The sequence below is a fragment of the Heliangelus exortis genome, chromosome 3 (genome assembly GCF_036169615.1).
Source record: "Heliangelus exortis chromosome 3, bHelExo1.hap1, whole genome shotgun sequence".
NCBI classification, from domain to species: domain Eukaryota; kingdom Metazoa; phylum Chordata; class Aves; order Apodiformes; family Trochilidae; genus Heliangelus; species Heliangelus exortis.
In genome coordinates this window covers 34,909,885-34,928,666 of record NC_092424.1, presented here as the reverse complement: position 1 = coordinate 34,928,666, position 18,782 = coordinate 34,909,885, and the positions used below count along the sequence as shown (strand labels likewise).

The window sequence follows — 18,782 nt, the reverse complement described above, 5'->3', positions numbered from 1 at the left end:
GCTGTCTGGCTCTCTCAAAAGGAACCCAAAACCACTTCTTTTAGTATCTCCAGTTACTCTCATGTGGCTTAACAACTTTCACACAGTATATTGGCTGAAGGGAATCTGTATAGGCTGTATACAAAGCTGAAATGTCACTCCTGAAGCATGTGCTTGCATAAATCAGGAAAAAAAATTTACTCTTTCCAAGCAAACCCATCCACTTCTTCCTCCTACACCTGCCCCAGAGCCTTGGAGAAACTGGGGAAAAAAAAAACAACAACTGGCAAAATTATTTTGTGTTGCATCTGCACTCTGCAAAGGATGAAACTACAATCACTATGCTTTGGGAACTGAAAAAAAATAAAAACTTTTTTAAGGCTAACTTGTTGCTGTGACAGTTACTTTAACCAGACGTTTTTAATTGTTTTTCTGTAAATGTATCTGAAATAATCGATTCAGTTTCATACGCAGGCAACAGTTATATTAATCACATCAGCATATTATTCCAAATAAAGACATATTAAAAATGAAGGCTAATGGTATGGCTGAGCTCTCAAGGACCAATAACAAGCTCAGAACTTTGAAATATGGGATATCTGAATTTAAGCACATTCTCTGCCCCATTAATTTGATCTTCCTACAGAACAGCCAATGGAAACTCCTTTTCTACCTGTTGTAAAACCAGAAAAAAAAAAATCAGCAAAAACCCCCAAAACCAAAAAAAGCCATGAGAACGGTCCCTGAAGAAAAAAAGTCAGTCTAGGGATTTGAGATGATGTGCAATATATTGCCTTTCATCAACTATAATTAACTGAAAATAGTATGAAAACTTCCCTAATGTCAGCATGCATAATCGTTAACAATTGTTATTAGAAGATGAAAAGAAATGCTGTGTCAGGCTGAAGTATCCCAAGAGTTCATGTGTATCATCTGCATAAATAATGTGAACTTACTGTGCCAGACCTTTTCAGCTCTGCAAAAGTACAACTGGGCTAGAAATAACTCCAGCTCGTAAAAAGTTTGATGTTTTGGTGTAGATAAAACAGTGGTACAAAATCACTACTCAGCTCTAGATTGCTTCAGCAAAAAACCCACATGGGTTTAGATAAACTGTGAAGAGCAGCAAACGACCACCATCAAAGGCTGTGTTGTGTTTTCAGACAAAAAAAAAAAAAAAAAAAAAAAAATCAGGATAAAACTTGTTCATCCTGCTTCTGTCCTGCAGCTGTCCATCAAAACCAGCTTTCTCCCTGCGGTCTATCAAATATTTCCCTCACAAATCAATTTTACACATGATCAGCCCATACCCCTACTGAGCTGAACCTCCCCGTTAATTAAGTGAAGAAATTACCATATATATTATATTAATGCAAACATCATTCAGCTAGTAATTCACGGCTGATCTGGATAATGGAAAGGTTGAACACCCATTAACCCAAGCCAACAAAATGGGTTGGCTGAGAAATTCTAGCAGGTCTCATGTGACTCTTCCCTCTAACTGCAGCTCTGCGGTATCTGCTATTGTAATAATTAAAATCCTCCCGGTAGATCAATACTGGAATCTCTTTATGGGAAGTGCCCTGATGGAAATGTCTCAAGGAAGCTGGGGCTGTGGAACTCTGAAAAATTCATTTTTTTTATCTGACAATTATCACCACACTGCAGACTAATTCAACAGTGCACCCCTCTCACTCTGCTTTGAATGCACTGGAGATTGACATCTAAAAAAACCTAACATCTCATTTTAACAAATAAAGGCACTATTTCCACATACAGTTTGGAATTATCAGCAATCATGAAACCAGACAAAAAATTAATATACATTAAGCACTTCATCTTCTGATGGCTTCCTCTGAGTCTCAGTTATCGCAGCCTTCTCCTCATTTCCTCTCTTTGTATCTTCCTGTATTGATCTCTGCCTTTTCATCTCTTGAAAAAAAGGGGAAAGACATGTAAAATTATTATAAAGCTTGATATTTATGTATTGAAATGTGGACTTACATTATCAGGTTTTCATATATTTATTGTTAAATATTATTAAATCATAAGATGGGAAAACAGGTTTTGTATTTTCTCCTACCTGGTCTGCTCTCGACGTATTGACTGAAAGACTGGAGCTGAGTTTTTCTGACGGTAGAGTCTTTGCTGAACACAACGGGATTTCTAAACCGTTCTGCTGCTTTTTGTAATCGCTCAGCACGATGTTCCTCTGTTCCATTCTGCTGGGGAAAAAAACCAGACACACAACAGTTTCTTTTGTTTACAAACGGGAAGACGCAAACGCGAGAGGTACATTCCGGCCAGGGGACAGGGCGCAGCTTTTGCGAAGAGGATTTCACTGCTCAGGCTGCGGTTTATATAGGATGAAAGTATCAGCTGTGGAAAAAAAGGAGAAGAGTGATTAACTTTTCCTTTTTTCCCCCTTGTTTAATGTGGGGTGGAAACGGCTGGCTTTTTGCTACGTGGGCACCCTCCTGCAGGACTCTCTACTTACTTAACAGCCAGACCTATTAATTGTGAATGGTATTTGCCAGTGATGCTGATTTTAAACGAAAAATCACTCCTTTGCAACTTTGCTTTGCCAAGCACTGCGCGTGCTGCTGCCAAGTAGCGGCGTCTCTACCCCTGAACATGATCTGTATCGTTTTAAAAGCGTGTTGCCTTTAGCCTGTCTCCCTGCCTGGTAAAGAAATCTGCCGTTTTCTGTAGTCCCACAGACTTGTATGACAAGAAGAACTAGTTTCTAATTTTATGCCCATTGAGATAAACCACTAATGCTGGATGAAGGCTAAAAGGTAGGATTATAATACTACCCCACTGAACTGCATTTCATCAGCTATAACTTTCCAAAGCCAGATTTGTAAGTAAGCCCTTTACAGCTAAGGAAACTACAATTATCTTTTCCAGGGCTTCCTATGTTAATACTGGTAACAAATTCAAATGGTTCTATCAACACGAAATATCCCAGAAGACTGAACCACCGCAGTGTGTGGAAACTGCAGATACCGAGGTGCTGTGTACCAAACAAATATTTCATTTTATACCTAATCTTTTATTATTTTTATTAAGTGTTTTGAAAGTAAATAGGGAAAGGCTAAGATGCATGACTAATAGCTAAGCCTGCTGAATGCTGAAACTGGTTATCAAAAGCTACCAAGACTTTGCCCTTCCTCTGCATTGAGACAATTGGTAATGAGGGAGTTCTCCAATGGCCTATTCTCTAGCCTCAAGGAGGCCGGGGATACACAATCCCCAAGGGAAGGTAACAGTTTATCCTTTTCCACAAACACAGAATGCCTCATTTAGAAACGTGTAAACTGCATTTTATTAAAAAACAAATCCACCTCAGTGCCGAGAGCTCTATGAGAACAGATGGACACCATATATTCCTTATAATGCTGCTTTCCAACTCTTCCTTAGAAAGACGTACACAGAGACAAACTGCTAAGTCGCACCTTTTGTGGGAGTACCTTTAAAAAAGCAACTCCCTCACAGAAGCTTTTCATAAAGAGAAATACCATTTTTGGCAAGCTAGGTGATACCAAATCACCTTACGAGGCGGCCCGTGTGTCATGTGTCGAATTAAGCTTTAAAAAGTATCAGACATATGCTCTGGACAACTTTTCAGCTGCACTAATCGAGTGGTTATGATTCTGGTTAAACAAAAGGTGGTTTCCTGTTATTAGCACAATAACCATCTGACAGCCTACACCAGTCTTTACCAAAATAAACAAACATGACTAATTTTTTAGGCCTGGCAACATGCTAAAATATCAGTGTGATTAGCTAGTAAATCCCATTTTAAGAAACCTTTTTATGACTGGGGACTTCTGCCACTTTACAAATGTATTCCTCTAAGCCCACTAATTCAGTTAGCCTTTTCAATCCATTGTATTATTCTTGGGCCAGCTTCATTTTGCATTAAATCCACTGCAGAAAGCTAAATTGAACGCAAAAATCAGACTTGATCCAGGCTTCCTTTTGTTCAAAGATAGAGACCGAAAGTCCTCTGCTGCTGCCACACACTTTCATCACCAATTTATAGGAACCGACAGTGTAAGGGAAAAGCAATGAAAGTCATTGTTTTGGGACTTCAAAGCATCTCTGTATCTGGGGAAGGAAATCCTTTCAGTCAGCAGTGCTTTCCCCCCAGACTGCAGGTGGGTGAAAAGTTATACCCAACTGGAAGTGCCCCAGAGCCATAGGGATATTAATGACATACAGCGACTACTAAAAAAAAAAAAAAAAGAAAAAAAAAGAAAAAAAAAAAAAAAAAGTAAGAACACAAGGGGTCTAATTAAGAAAATTAAATGGAAAATTGATTGGTGTGCACTTTATGCTGAAGTGGTCAACAATAAGAATTGGCAAAATGACTGCATACACTGCATAGTCGTGTCTTCTTTTCTCAGAGGCACTCGTTGTCAAGCACCCAAGTATGTATGCTTTTAAAGTGTACCATGGCTTAATTTTAATGGAGAAAAAGCAGAGGCTCAGGCTTAGGAGGAAAGCAAATCACTGAGAGTCCAATCCTGCTCCTGTTAGTCAGGGAGAGTCTTGCTGCTGACTGAACCAGTAGCAGGATGGAGCCTGTGCTGCATTTCTGGTTTAAGTGACAATCTGAAAAATAAGAACTGAGAAATGCTTCTTGTATCTCTTACTGTAATGCCAATTACAAGTATCAAGGTTTAAAAAAAAAAAAAAGAAGAAAAAACAAAAATGAAAATGTAAAATGTGTTAATTAGCCAACAGGAAAAAACCCCGTGCACTGCAGCTGCATTGCCATGAAGCTTTCTGCATTTCTTACTCTGAAGGATTTGATAAGAAATCGTTTTCCTTCTCACGAAGTACTAACCCAAAATCAGAACACACAGGTACTGAAACAAAAGCACTAATCAAAACTTACCTTAACGTCTTGCTCTGAGCTCTCAGTTACAGCTTTCTGAGCAGCACTGGAGAGTGAATTTGCCACCTGTGGCTGAGTTTCTAGGAGCTTCTTCAGCTTCAAATCCACCAACTTACTGTTTTGTTCTGCTAAATATGCAAATACGACATACAACAGAGTGAGATGCATTTACATGCAGAGCTGCAACAAACTGCTTTAGCAATTCAAAAGGTGGTTTTATTCACTTTCTTATAATTTCAATCTAAAAAATTAAAAAATAAAAGGAAAATATTTTTTCCTTGTGTGATTCAGGTTGGTGTAGGTTTGTGTAATGCACACAGACAACGCTTAAGTTCTCTCAAAAAATGTATGTAGTATTCACTGAACAAGTAAATGTACTTGAAGACAATAGAAGAAAAACCACAGAAAGGAGACAATGTTTACTTTAAGTTACTCCCAACCTGTACAAACCTATACTTTGGTATAGAAGCACATTTAAAGGGCCATTTGTTTTAAGATGACATATAACAATTTATCACATATTCTAAGTATTGATAACCCCTCGAGTTTATGAACTCTTAATTCATCCTAAGGCACAGCTTCTCAATGTTAAAATATCAGTATTGAAAGAGGCAGCTTTCTAGTAATACTCTGTTATGATTTATAGAATATACTGAAGACATGAGAGCTGTAAAACGCTTCATAACTGAATCAAAGGGACAGATTCAAAGTCTGCCAAAACCCCCGAGTTTTTTTTTTTTCCATAAATTCCAGCAACTTGGATTCAAGCCCCAAGAAATAAGATTCAAGAATTTTACCTCCCAATAATGCTCACTCTGTACATGATCGTTGACTATATGAATTTGTAACACACCTACACACACAGTTACCTACATATGCACACATAATAAGGAGAAAGGTGTTAATAACAAAGCACAGAGCGGATCCATGGAGCAAACCCTGGGTAGCAAGGCAAAATAACACTGGTGCAGAAGCCCCCAGACATACTCTACATGCAGCACCACACAAGAAATCACCCTTGAAATGGGGTGAATGCAGCATCACCTCCACATATCATGGACATACATCTGGGCTTGAAGACAGAGAAAATAGTGCTTGCTATGTTTTTCTGTAGGCAGAGCCTGAGTTTTTCACTGGGTGCTGGTAACTTCTTGCTGGTGTGGGAAGTGAGGCCATGATTGTTTTGCCACCCAGCTCCTTCCAAGGTTTGGAACACTCCAATTCATGTCAGCCAAAATATTTTTGGCATGCTGGCAATAAAATAATGCCTGCCTCCAGCAGCAATGGCCTGGGTTGGGTTATGACGAAGGATAGTTTCCCTTTCCTCTGGCACACCCTGCCAGGGTGCCCTTAATTGAGGCTCACATGTAAGTACATGCTCATTCTCATGGGTTTATACATAAACATCATGTAATAACTATGATATAAGAGGTTCACATTTTATCAGATACATTCACAGCAGTATATGGTAGCAGTACTGACAAACGCAGACAGATGAAATATTTAAAACCAACAACTGGCAGTAAAAATTAAAAAAAAGAGTTTTCTCTTCTTGAGAGAGGTAGGAGGGACTAATATTCAGCAGGGGACAAATTAATTAAGATGGTCATAATGACCCCAAATGTGAAATGTCCTTTACAGTTTTGAGTTTCAGTGTTCCCAGGAGATTCAGCCTTCATTAGAACTTGGTACGAATTGGCAGAATTCCACCAAAATCTGTGTACACCAATTTCTATCACAGCATTAAACTGCTTTCTGTATTATTGTTCAACCCCTTCCTTACTCCTTTACCCCTCCAGATACTATGCAGAATGAACTACAAAATGATGTCCCGGTTTCTTTCCAAAATATCTTTGTGTGGTGGAGATGAAGCACTGGAAGTGGGTTTGTATTCCAGCAAAGGTATTGCTCAAGAAAAAAGGCCTAGGAAATAAATGTTAGTAATTCACTGGGCCTATGTGACAGCAACAGTCACTTAATGATTTACAGTTACTCCTAAAACAATCCAGTATTTATTTCACAGGATTCTGCTATTTCTGCAGGATTCAGGTTAATTCAAATGCTGAAAAGACTACATTGATTTTCTTATGTTTATGGAAATCCTCAAATAAAAAACCGTAAAGAACATGACTCAAACTGTTCCCATTCAAAAAGGACCAGAAATAAAGTTCTATCTACACACTATTGTCAGGTTAATTTACAGAGAGCAAGCTCCAAATTAAGTCTTCCGATTTTATATATTATGGGCTACAAACTTGGGTCCAGTTGGCACGGGCAGAACCAAGTTAGAGGATGGTCCAAGATATTTTCTGTTGTACTGCCTTAATCCTGATGCTGTCCCATGCTTGCCACGCTTCTCTGGGCTGGAGCTAACTTGTAGGGAGCATCTCCCTGGAGGAGATGCACACCATTCATAACAGGGATAACAGGGAGCCCATTACTGATGGATAATCACCTTTACATCCTTTTAAAATAAGCATCTCTGTTATAAGATGGTGACATAAACATTGTTGGTGGAGGAACTTGAACTCTGGTTTTGCTCAACTGTGATTTTTGAAAGGGGAAATACCACTGCTATGATTCATTATTACTTGACCAGCATAGGTCTAGAAATACTTCATTATTACTTGACCAGGTAAGGTCATAGAAGCACTTCTACAAGAATATGAATACCTTCAAATGTGTTCTTAAAAAAAATCTATTACTTGAACTTTGTAAGGTAAACAGCACTAATTCTGGAGCAACAAGGTATACATACAAAAACTGGTCCTCAGGAGGGAACTGGGGGGATACTAAGCCTATGTGGAACCACAGAGCCATGTTTGCTCCTCTTTGCTGAGCACACGGACCAGATGTCAGTGCAGAGAGCAGCAGCTCTACTCACCAACACGACTGCTCACTCCTCTGGCCTGCCTGCTTTGCTTTGCTGGCACAATCCAGTTAGGGTGATTTCAGGTGGCTCTGCTTTACAAATCTGGCCTGGGGTCCTCTTCCCCACCAAACAGCATGAGACATTTAAATCTGCCATTGTTGGAAATAATGATTTTGTTGCTGGTTTTAAAACTCAACTAAACATGAATGCAAAATAATTAAAAAGAACAGGCATTAGGGCTTAAAAGACCTGAAAAGGCACAAAGGAATATAGCTATGACAGACAGAAGCAGCACATCAACACTCATATGATGATGAAGTGTTAGTCATGCAAAAAACACAAAATAGCCATTATTTAAATTACCCGTTGAATCAAGGTCATTTTCTAGGTTAGTAAGCTCATCTCCACCTCCAGTGACAGAGCATTCAGGAACCTCCTCATTAGTATCTATCTCAATATTATCATCATCCTCATCCTCATCTGTAGGAACATACAGCATTAAGGTTAGTATTTCCTTACATACATGCACCACATCACTAGAAAAAAAAAACAAACCAAAACAAAATAAATGCTTTAGAGAACAAGCAGAGTTATGATAAAAATGCAAATCATTAAATAAGTCTGGAAGGAGATTTAATTCTGTCCACTCATGGATTTATCTTTAAACCAAAGCAATTCAATATACACACAGGGGGCTCTGCTGGAAACTCCTGCTACAATAAAAGGTAGAGTCTGGCCTCAGCAGTGGCTGTTCTCTGAGCTGAATCTCTGGTTAACTGAAAAGCACATGTGCTTTTCCTTATAACTCAGGTCAGAATAATTTCTCCTAGGCTCCCAGTTCTCTCTAATACCAAACGTGTGCTGAAGCCTGCATTCTGCAGGCTTGGATGGGTCTGACCAGCAGAACGACTCGGGAGCTACAATCTTTTGAGAAAGGCAGCAGTTCCAGGTACTAAGTTCCCTCCCAAGCTCAGCAAGAGCTGCTACTTCTTACTTTGCACAACGTATCACACGACACTGATCACTGTGCCTTACTTAGGTGTTAGTGTCTCCTACTGCTTCTGATACAAGGAGAAAAACTACCCTCTGGAGCAACAAGCTTAGCAAGCACTGACCTCAGGTGTAGCAAGTGCACACTCACAGATTGCTGCCTGACTACATCACTTTGAATCAGCATTGTTTATAAGCTCTATACATTTAAAATAAAATAATAATTTTAATTATACTTTGTATTTTTATAGGATCTTTCTACTGAGTTTCTCAGAGCAGCTTATGAATATAACTTGTAAATGAGCCCCATAATGTTTTATGAAGTAGGTGATTATTATAATTACAATTACAATGATGATGTAGGTAAATTATGACACAGAAAGAGTAAGTAACCTGAGGAAGATCAAATAGAAAATGCTGAATTGTGAAGCAGAACCCAGAAAAAATTCTGACTCACATTTTCAATACAAATATATAATGAAATTAAAGTCCATAAAAGCTAGATTAGTACTTTCAAAGCATGTAGTTGCATTGTATTCACTCACTTTTAAGTCTCATATCAAATGCTATCTACACTTGTTCAGACTTATACAAACATTTTTTCCTATGTATGCATGCATGCATGTAAAAATGAACAAAAAAAGAGAAGGCTGCAGTGTGTCTGAAGAAGAAATATAGTAACTAAAGTGACTTTGCAACACTTCAAAATATGAAAAAGTACTATTTAGTTACTGGCCACTGGTACATTCAAAACCATATAAACAAAAAGGATCCTCAAGATAGTACCAAGATGCCATAATCCTGAATACCAGAAGTCTGGAGCAGGATTGGTGCCAATCACACATCACCTGTCTTTGAAATAAACTAAACATCACCAGACCTGAAGTTTGCACATCAGGCCCACACTGCTGACATGAAGGTCTTACAGGTCTTTACTTCTTTATCTCCACACTCCCTATAATTCCCATTTTATGAGCCTGTTGACTTTTTTATATGTCTGCTACTCTTTTCTAACCAGCTGCTCCCTCAATTAATCAATGTCTTTCACAGACTTCTGCCAATTCAGAGGAAGGCTCTTGCTGAGACAGACAGGAGCAAACAAGTGTCTTATTCAACATCTGTTGCGTGCATGATGGAGCAGCAGTCTGTGAAGTAGGACCCTTCCATTTCAGCTGACCACCAGGACTTCCCTGGGCAATGGTCCCTGGAAGACTCAGCTTTCTTCCACACTGTCCCAGCCTGAGCCAGATGGATGGAGAAGAACATCTCTTCCCAGCCAAGCCAGGATCTGTGACCAGACCTGGGACCTGACAGATGGTGCTTTAGGTGTATAACTGGGTGGGCAGAAACACTTGGGACTCTCTGTGACATCCTTTCTGTTCCCACTTAAATTCATACAGATGGTCCTCTGACCAGGACTCTAGTTGTTTTCAGTAGTGTAAAGGTAGAGAACAAAGTAGGATGGCACAGTGGGATCTTCAGGAAATGGAAAAAGGGGTGGGTTAAAAAGCAGACTGAAGAGAAAACAGGATGGTGAAGCAGCAACAGCAACAAGTTTGATGGCCTGAATTTTCTTTACAGCACCTCTACTTTTTTTTTGGTGAAGAGCAAGACTTCTGACATGATTTTAAATCCTTCATGATGGTGTCAAAGAAAGTCAGTGGCACTAAGGACCCTGGGCTCTCAAATGCACACTGGAGCTCATGGTGGCACCTGAAAGCATGACAGGACTAATAGCAGCAAAGTGCCATGGACATTTGAAAGAGGTTTAAGAGAAAGAAAAAGGGACACCTCCACAGCAGAAGGAAGACAAATCCACCTCGACCCTAGATGCAGGCAATGATTTTCTAAAGCACCCATAGATGTCAGCTCACAAGGTCAGCTCACAACTACCAGTCATCCAGTGGGATGCTGAAAGTGTCAAAACAATCTAAACAAGATGACAGGGTTTAAGACTGCTGCATACTAAAGGAATGCCTATATTAGATTATTTGATTTTCTTTAATTTAATATAGCAAGATGAGATCAGAGGCACTGTCTTTGACACCACCATTTTAGGTAACAAAAGAGATGGGAATGTCAAAGACACCAGTTCCTAGTGTCAGAAAATGACCTGACCTAGTATTTCATTTAGAGTTGGCAGGCTTTGACTGAATATGATTACCAGGACATTTATGCTTCAATTAAAAAAAAAAATAAAAATTAAAAGTATTAATCGGAAGTAATTTCAGAATTTTTCAAATATCTTTAAAAATCTACAGATTCCTTGTTTTAAACCACTCTAGTTTTTTTGTGGTTTGGGGCTTTTTTTTTTTCCAGTCCAATGTTCTGCCAGTGTATTAAAAAGGGAAATGTGTTTAGGGAGCATGTTACAAAGATTTTGCAATTATAAATGATAAAAGGAACAACATGACAAAGAGATAACAGATATCTTTTATGAAAAGAACAAATTACTAGTGTGAAAAACTTAAACCACTTGGTCTAGAACCAGGGCACATATTTAGAAGAGTACTAGAGAACCATTTCCCTGAAAAGTATGTAAATGTACATCCTAGAAAAACAGCAAAACTTTACTAAGTCACAAAGGAACAAACAAAATTAAAGAATTAAGTCAATAAATAAACAGCACTGACCATTATCTACCCAATCTGGACTGAAGAAAGTGAAACAAGAATCTTTTGGAACCAAACAGCGATGCCATAATATGAGTGGAAAAAAGATCCAGAGCCATTTTACAGATCATATGTCTTACTATAAAAATTAAGTTTAGGCTTAATTTATGGTTAAACTTATGTTCTCTTGACTTGGTTTAAGATTGTCCACACGTGAAGGAGTTGCAGCAGACTCCATCAATTTCCAGGTGAAATTAAAAAGGAACAGTTTCCATAGAGGTGAAAGTCTTGGTGGGGGTTAGATAACATTAGTGGGAGAAGTGTATGTGTGCTGTCACTGTCACTGCATGAACAGTACTTTTTCTTTAGGGAAGATGATGCCTCCAGGATTGTGTCTGGGAAATCTTTCCACCTTGTGACTATTCAGATACTTCATTTACTTTAAGGTACAGAGTTCACTTTAAGGCTACAGGATGTGATAGAAGCATCTGAACAGTAACAAAGGAAGCAAAGGTGGGGAATGGAAGAAATTCAAAGCTGAAATACTGGTTCAGTGTACAAGAAATCAGATGTCGGGACAAGAAAGTACAGCAGTAACTGCCAACACATACAAATACTGCCTGTTAAAAATATTAAATCAAGGACTTCACACTATTTTATGAGTTGGAGACTAAGCATGATGAGTAAACCTGAGCTACCACAGACGTTCCCTCCAAACTTCTGCCTCAGAAGTAAAATCTGTAGCATACCCTGGAAGTTTTAAGCCTTCAAGTACAATGCAACACTGTCTGACTTTCTTGGTAAGTTTTTTAACTGCAGTGCACCCTTCCAGCTTTTGATATTAATTCAAAACATTTTTGAAAACTTTTGGTGTCTTAAAACTCCAGTTGGATGCTCCTTTTGTGTTCTTCCCTCACTGCTCCTCTGTCTGTGCCGTTCTTGTGTTTGTTCCCTTCTGCCCTCCCAGATTTGCCTGGGTTTGGCACATTTTCCCCTAAAGTCTCTTCACAGTGTACTTGTCTTACCCCTTTTCCTCTCCATTGTTCCCTCTCTCTGCTGCCTACCCTCCACCTCCAGATCTAAGCCACATCCTCCTCCCAATGATGTCATCTCAAATAAAGCAAGGAGATGTGCCAAAGAGTAAAGAAAACACACTAACCGAACCCCAGGAGAGCAGATGGGTGTCCCACTGCACTGGGACAATACCTAGATAAGATGTCAATTCCTTTGTCCCATTGCTGCTGGGAAAAGGGAGGGTATTTGGATTTCTATCTCAACACTGTCCCTGGACCCATCTCCAGGCATCCGCTTATCAGCCTGAAGCTAGTAGAACATCTAATAAATTTGAAGCTGCCATCCTGAACCCTCTGGCAGTTGGCAGGAAGAAGTATTTTCTGTCTCACATGCCAAATAACCTATGAAAAAGACTGGATTTCATAGCAAAGGATGCTGCTTATCCAGGAAAGTTTCAACTTGCCATAGGCATTTGAGTTTGTCACACCATGATTAAATAAAGACTTTTAATGGAGAATGTAATACCAGCACAAAAGCACAAAAGTCTTACTGAGCATATAGAAACACAGAAAGAATCACATTTGCACCTACAGTAGTGAGCAAGATAGTCTTTAAAAACTTAAAAATCCCAAAGCTGAAATGTCACCTTTTTTCTGGGATAACTGAATTCAGACAGAGGAAAATAAACTGATGCATTCCCTTTCTGTAAATTAAAATGTAGCAATCAATATAGAAAAAAGAGAATAATGAAACACAGTGGTGAAGTGAGCTTGGAGGACATATTTCTATAAGCTTGTCTTTTCTATACCTTGTCTTGGGTATTATATAGGGAATATAAAGCTATACATATAAAAAAAGGCCAAACGTCAATGAAGTCAGGGACAATAATCAGAATCCAGTTTTAATAAGGAGACTGCTTAGTAAATCCTAATTTTGGATGCAGACAATAAAATGAAAAAGACTAAGCACAGAAAAAAATTGTAATTTCTTTGGTGTATAAAGTGTTGGTGCCATTTCACAGAACAACTCAATTTTAGAAGAATGAATTTCTTGAGTGGACATCTAACGTGGCACCTAACATTACTGGCACTATGGTAGAAGTATGTTGAAGATGTACCATAAGAGAAGGTTTTTGAGAATGAATGAGTAGAAGGAAGTGCTGTAAAATGCATATTGATGTGAAAAAAGGAAAGAGGAATAAAAGCAGACAGGGAATGAAAAGTGCTAGAAACCCAACATAAGTTCCAATACCTTGGACTACTATATGAACAAAGAAAAATCAAAGTAGGAAATATAAACCAAGATGATAACTCACAGCACATGCAGAAATAGAAAGCAGTGAAATTACTATAATGTATAAAAATCAACTGGTATATTGATGATAAGGACATGATGCTGTCAGCACTCATACTGTCTCCTCCTTTAATAAACTCTCTGAGTGCATATGCAATCTATACACATAAGTATGCAATTTTTTTTTATATATATATATGTATGTATGGTATACAGTTAACTACAAGACTGTTTATAGATTGAACAAAGGGCTGGAAAAGGAGAACAATGCAAAATTCAGAGGTAAAAATGAAGACTGAAGGCCACATCCCCAGAAAGCAGCATACCAGGATATTTGGCAACACAGGTTAAGTCACTGTGACAAGCCACGGTAACTGCTATCCAAGTGAACACTCAGGATATACCTAGAAATTGTACCTTACTTGGAGGGTGAAGATGGCAGGAAGAGCTTTGTACAGGCAGGATGAAAAAGTCAGGTGGAAGTAATTACAAAACATAGGATGAAGAACCATAAATTGTGAAAGGGGATGAAAAATGCCATAGTCTACTTAATATACAAGTACTGTGCCATTTTGCTCAGCCTTAGTCCCTCTCCATTAAGGATGTAATTTCTCTATTTATCACAAGAGTTATGTTGGCAAGGCTGGAGAACTGAAGACCAGACCCAAAGGGAAACTTACTACTAACTGCTTTTCTTGTTGATGTTAAATAGAACAGAAGTGTAGGCTTTAGAGTGCAATAAGACTGCATTCAAATACATATGCATATACAAGACGTAGTAGAAAAGACAAAAATGTTGTTGAATCTACGTGCAACGTGAATGTAAAGCTGGGTTTTTATGACACTTTGGCTTACAATTACATGTTAGTATGAGAGACACAATTTCCCCTTAGTATCTTCTACATATTCTAAAAGAGCAAGAAGCCTGTACTGAAGCATGTGCTCAGCACCCATTTGAGTTTGAGTGACACTACATTACTCCAGCTCATAGCAGTGGCAGGTATATGAATTTTAATGACATTTCAAAGTCAGTTTAATAACATTATAGCAATATTACAATTCAAAACCTGTAAAGGCAAGTGGTCTGTCAAAAGACTGCAATTTCAAATCAAAAGGTTGATGCCCCCACCTCCCAAAGGCCACCTTTAAAATTGTCTTCCTAAGCAGTCTTTTGAACACATTCAGTACTAAATAAAGTTAAAGTATTTCTAATGTTGTTTCCAAAAAATTATGTCCATGCTCCTATATAAAAATATTTCTGGAAGAGATTTAACCAACAAAATTCTAAGAAACTGCAGGTAATGACAAATCTGCAAATAATTGGCCAATTTAAGCTATTCATTCGCAAAGTATCTTTTTCTTCAATGATATATAGATGCTCTTCTTTTAACTTTTGGAAATTAAGTGACACAACATCGATTTAGGAAGCATCTCTGGCCAGGTCTTTTGATATGTGCCTCTGATGAGCAGCAACTACCCACAAGAATGTTTTGAAGTATGAATAAAAGTGATACCCAAAAACGTATTCTCTGGTTTCTAGGTTGCCATAGGAATAAAATACAAGGTTCCTCAGCTCACCTCCAGATGCCTTTGACCTTTCTTTCAACTTTTCTGCAGCCATTTCACTGTAGCTAGGAAGTTCTGACATCTTCACTCCAGATCGAGCTTCTGCTATTAGCTGACGAGCTCTCTCTCTCAGCTGCCGACGCCGCTCTTCATCTTGCTGCTAAGATATATTGAACAGTTGCCAACTCAGTAATTGACAGAAATGCAATTTCATTCTCAATCTGATCATCATGATAGTAACTGGTTTACAGCATGGTGCTTGGCCCACGTTATAAATAGTACGCTTGGTATCAGTTGGGTGTCACACCACAATTTTTAAAGACATCCACGAATCAAATTTTTTTAATGCATTCCCCAAATTATGATTGCACCAGAAACCTAAGTACCTACAATTTAAAGCGTTTACAAATTATGTTCTATAAAAATACCTCAATGAAAATTCTCAGAAACATTTGTCTCCAAGTAATAACTACAAAAAGTTTTATCGTGGCTATAAAAAAGGTTTTACTAATTTGAATTACTCGTTTGAGTAATATTCTCTACAGAACTGAGACAAGAAGCCAGATGTTTGTTGCTCTCAGTTACTCCATTTGCTGAGCTGACTTCAAAGTGTGAAGCAACAGCAAATCTAACACATGCAAAGAATCTAAACCTTGTACTTCAGTGTATTTACATATTTTTTTAAACAAACTTATGAAAATCAATGGAAGGACAATAGTTGCCATAGAAGAATAGATTTTTGCATTGTTTTGAAACACACTATCAGTGGGGCTTTGGTTAGTAATTAGAGATCATATGGGAACGACTGCAGAGAGTAGTGTCATGCTGAAGCCCATAATGCATCAGGTAAGTAAATGAGAAAAATTCTAACACAAAATTTTGAAGAAGACTGACCCACCAAGCTAAAAAAAAAAGAAGAAAACGATGGCTTACACGTAATGTAATAAATTCTGCAAGAACACATTAAAACATGAGAAACAATTTCATTTTTCACCTTAAAAGCATTATTTTTTTTTAAAGTTATGGCTGTTTTCCCCCTCCCCTCAATATTAAAAACACTCATAAGCACAACAAAGTCAGAGCTTGTCTGTAAGTCAATTCTGCCAATAAGTTTGTATTATTGAAACGACGAACAGGATAAAAAGTAGGTACAGGCAGCTGACCTGACCGAAGTGGAATATAACAAACTGCCCAATTTTGGAAAGCTATGCTGGCAGCTTTCCCACCAACCCAGAAACTGAGCATCCCACACCTGCAGATGCTGGTGAGAGCTGCTGTTAAGTGCTATTTAGTTTAAGCAATCATTAATAAAACAAGCACAAAATACTAATTAGGTACACTTTATCCATTTCCATGTAAATTGTTTGTTTGTAGCTATTTACTCAGCATTGTTCTCGGCACAATAGAAAAAATGCAAATGACTGAATCAGAATGCAGCCCTAATGGGACTTTCTGTTTATAACCATTAGCCCAGAGGTGTGCTGTAATTCAATCCTCAAGCAGCAAGATTTAGCCTCATTAACAGCTTGCATGGGCAGGTTACAACTCATAAAACCCTACAGTAAACAAAGTATATGGACACAGCACAATATCTTGTCTCTGAGTGACAGAGCCCTGATTCCCTATCAGATTGCCTTGATTTACTTTTCTCTTAATGTCCTTCCCCTGGAAAGACAATTCCGCCTGGGCCCTGCAAGGCAGCGGGATGGCACATCGGCTTTGTTTGCTTTCTCACCCTCTAACTTCCCCGAACAGAGCAACAGTTCTACCGAAAACTTATTTGGTAAAGTACACATTAGAAAGGCAACTGGAAAGCTTCCCCCCTGCTCCTGTGCATGAGAATAGATCAATTTAATTTAATTTCTAGCCAGCCAACTGATACAGCAACCGATTTTATTTTGATCCACGGTATCCAGTAAACATAAATTACATTCAGTTTTACATGAAATAAAACGGCTCAAATCTCCTCTGTTTACAGTTCCTGGGATGTAGGAGCTCGTGGGTTTGATTTAAATGACCTTTAAGAAGGACTGTGCAAAATTTGTATTAAGACTCCCATGCAGTTTAATATAAAACAATTTCATCCAGTACACACCTTTAAAATAAGGCCAGTTACATGTGTGGGACAAAACGTGTAGTAAACTGAGCAGGCTGATTTTCTCCCCCCTCTCTTTTTTCTCCCCTCCTACTGAAAGAGAACTTGCATCCTGAATTATTAGCATAGTCATTAACATCCCGGGGATCTCCGAGTAAACACAGATTATTGTGGCTTGTGTTTGTGCTGATTAAGGCAATCATCACCAGCGGATAAGAGAAAAACAGCCCAGTTCTTGCTTAAATTCAATTCAGCTATTTGAACCCTGGGATACCGATCTTGGCAGAGGAAACACTGGTGGAAGGAGCAATGAAACTGAAAGCACTAAAAGTAGGTAGATTAAGTTTTGAGGTACAGAGCAATTACTAAAATGCACATCAATCCCCTGCGTTTGGGAAAGGAAAGCACAGAGAGAGATAAGGAGACATGACCATAGGTATTTTTTAAAAAGGAGAAGTTTTGCACCAAGAAGGGACCACGCAAACACACATACAGCAATTTTCTTCCTGTACAGTTAAAGAGGAAACTCAGGAAAATCTTTCACCCTCTGACATGAACCTGACATGCCTAAGAGACATTAAACTTCGCCCTCTTATTTTCCCCCCAATTACTTTGTAATGGTCTAAAGATCTGCCATGCGGATGCACAGAGAGGAAAACTTCACCATTTAAGGACAAACTCTTCAAGAATAAGTAATGTAATTCCTTGTTTCCCTCCTATAAAAATGTATTGGTATGCAATTTTTATATTTCACAGTTCACCGACATCTCGGCAAGCTTTCTTCCACTGCTTCAATGGTGCTACTTTTAATTTTATCCTCCTTAGTCCTAGTAATTAAAGTGATCAGCAGTGGCATCCCAACGGCTTTGACACAGCTACAACCCCCTAGCAGACTCTGGCTTTTAAGGGGAAGGGTAAGAAAAAAAAGGACGCGAGTTTCATTTCACTGGAACAAGAAAATCAAGCTTCTCCAATCCTCAACTTTATCCAATTGTTCTTTCAGCAGCCTTTGGATCTTAAGACACAAATAAAAATGGCTGCCATTAGGGGGTCCTTTTTGTACTCGCCGCAGACAGCATTGACTGACATTAGTTTGGCCAAAAATGATGCCGTGGATTTGGGAAGGTGAATTTGAATGTAGAACACTGGCGGGGCAGTTTCTGAGATCATTACCCGGCCAGCAACGTCGCTCGGTAGTGGTAGAAGCTGAGAGGTAACCAAGTCACTAAAATACTGAGTGGGGGAGTGTTGTTGCAGGGGGAGGGGGAATCAATCACCCCCAGAAAACTGATCTCCTTGTATCACTAACAATTCTGCAATTTTATATAGTAGTAGTAGTAGTAGTAGTTGTAGTTGTAGTAGTAGTGGTAGTGGTAGTAGTAGTAGTAATAATAATAATAGTAATAATAATAATAATAATAATAATAAAAATCCCTCAGCCAGGGATTTTCAATT

At 38.6% G+C, this 18,782-nt stretch overlaps 1 protein-coding gene across 14 annotated transcripts in view; it reads right to left on the bottom strand.

Moving 5' to 3' along the window:
* The window catches only part of EHBP1 (EH domain binding protein 1), a 224,372-nt gene that overhangs the window by 38,332 nt on the left and 167,258 nt on the right, over positions 1–18,782 (bottom strand). For 3 of the 14 annotated variants that reach the window (XM_071740116.1, XM_071740121.1, XM_071740120.1), the window contains 5 exons: positions 15,245–15,392; positions 8,121–8,237; positions 4,886–5,013; positions 2,063–2,204; positions 1,805–1,911 (listed from right to left, as the gene is read on the bottom strand). In XM_071740116.1, the coding sequence (XP_071596217.1) occupies positions 1,805–1,911; positions 2,063–2,204; positions 4,886–5,013; positions 8,121–8,237; positions 15,245–15,392 (642 nt within the window). The remainder of the gene's footprint in view (positions 1–1,804; positions 1,912–2,062; positions 2,205–4,885; positions 5,014–8,120; positions 8,238–15,244; positions 15,393–18,782) is intronic. The other 11 variants (XM_071740119.1, XM_071740123.1, XM_071740124.1 and 8 more) reach the window with 7 other exon arrangements.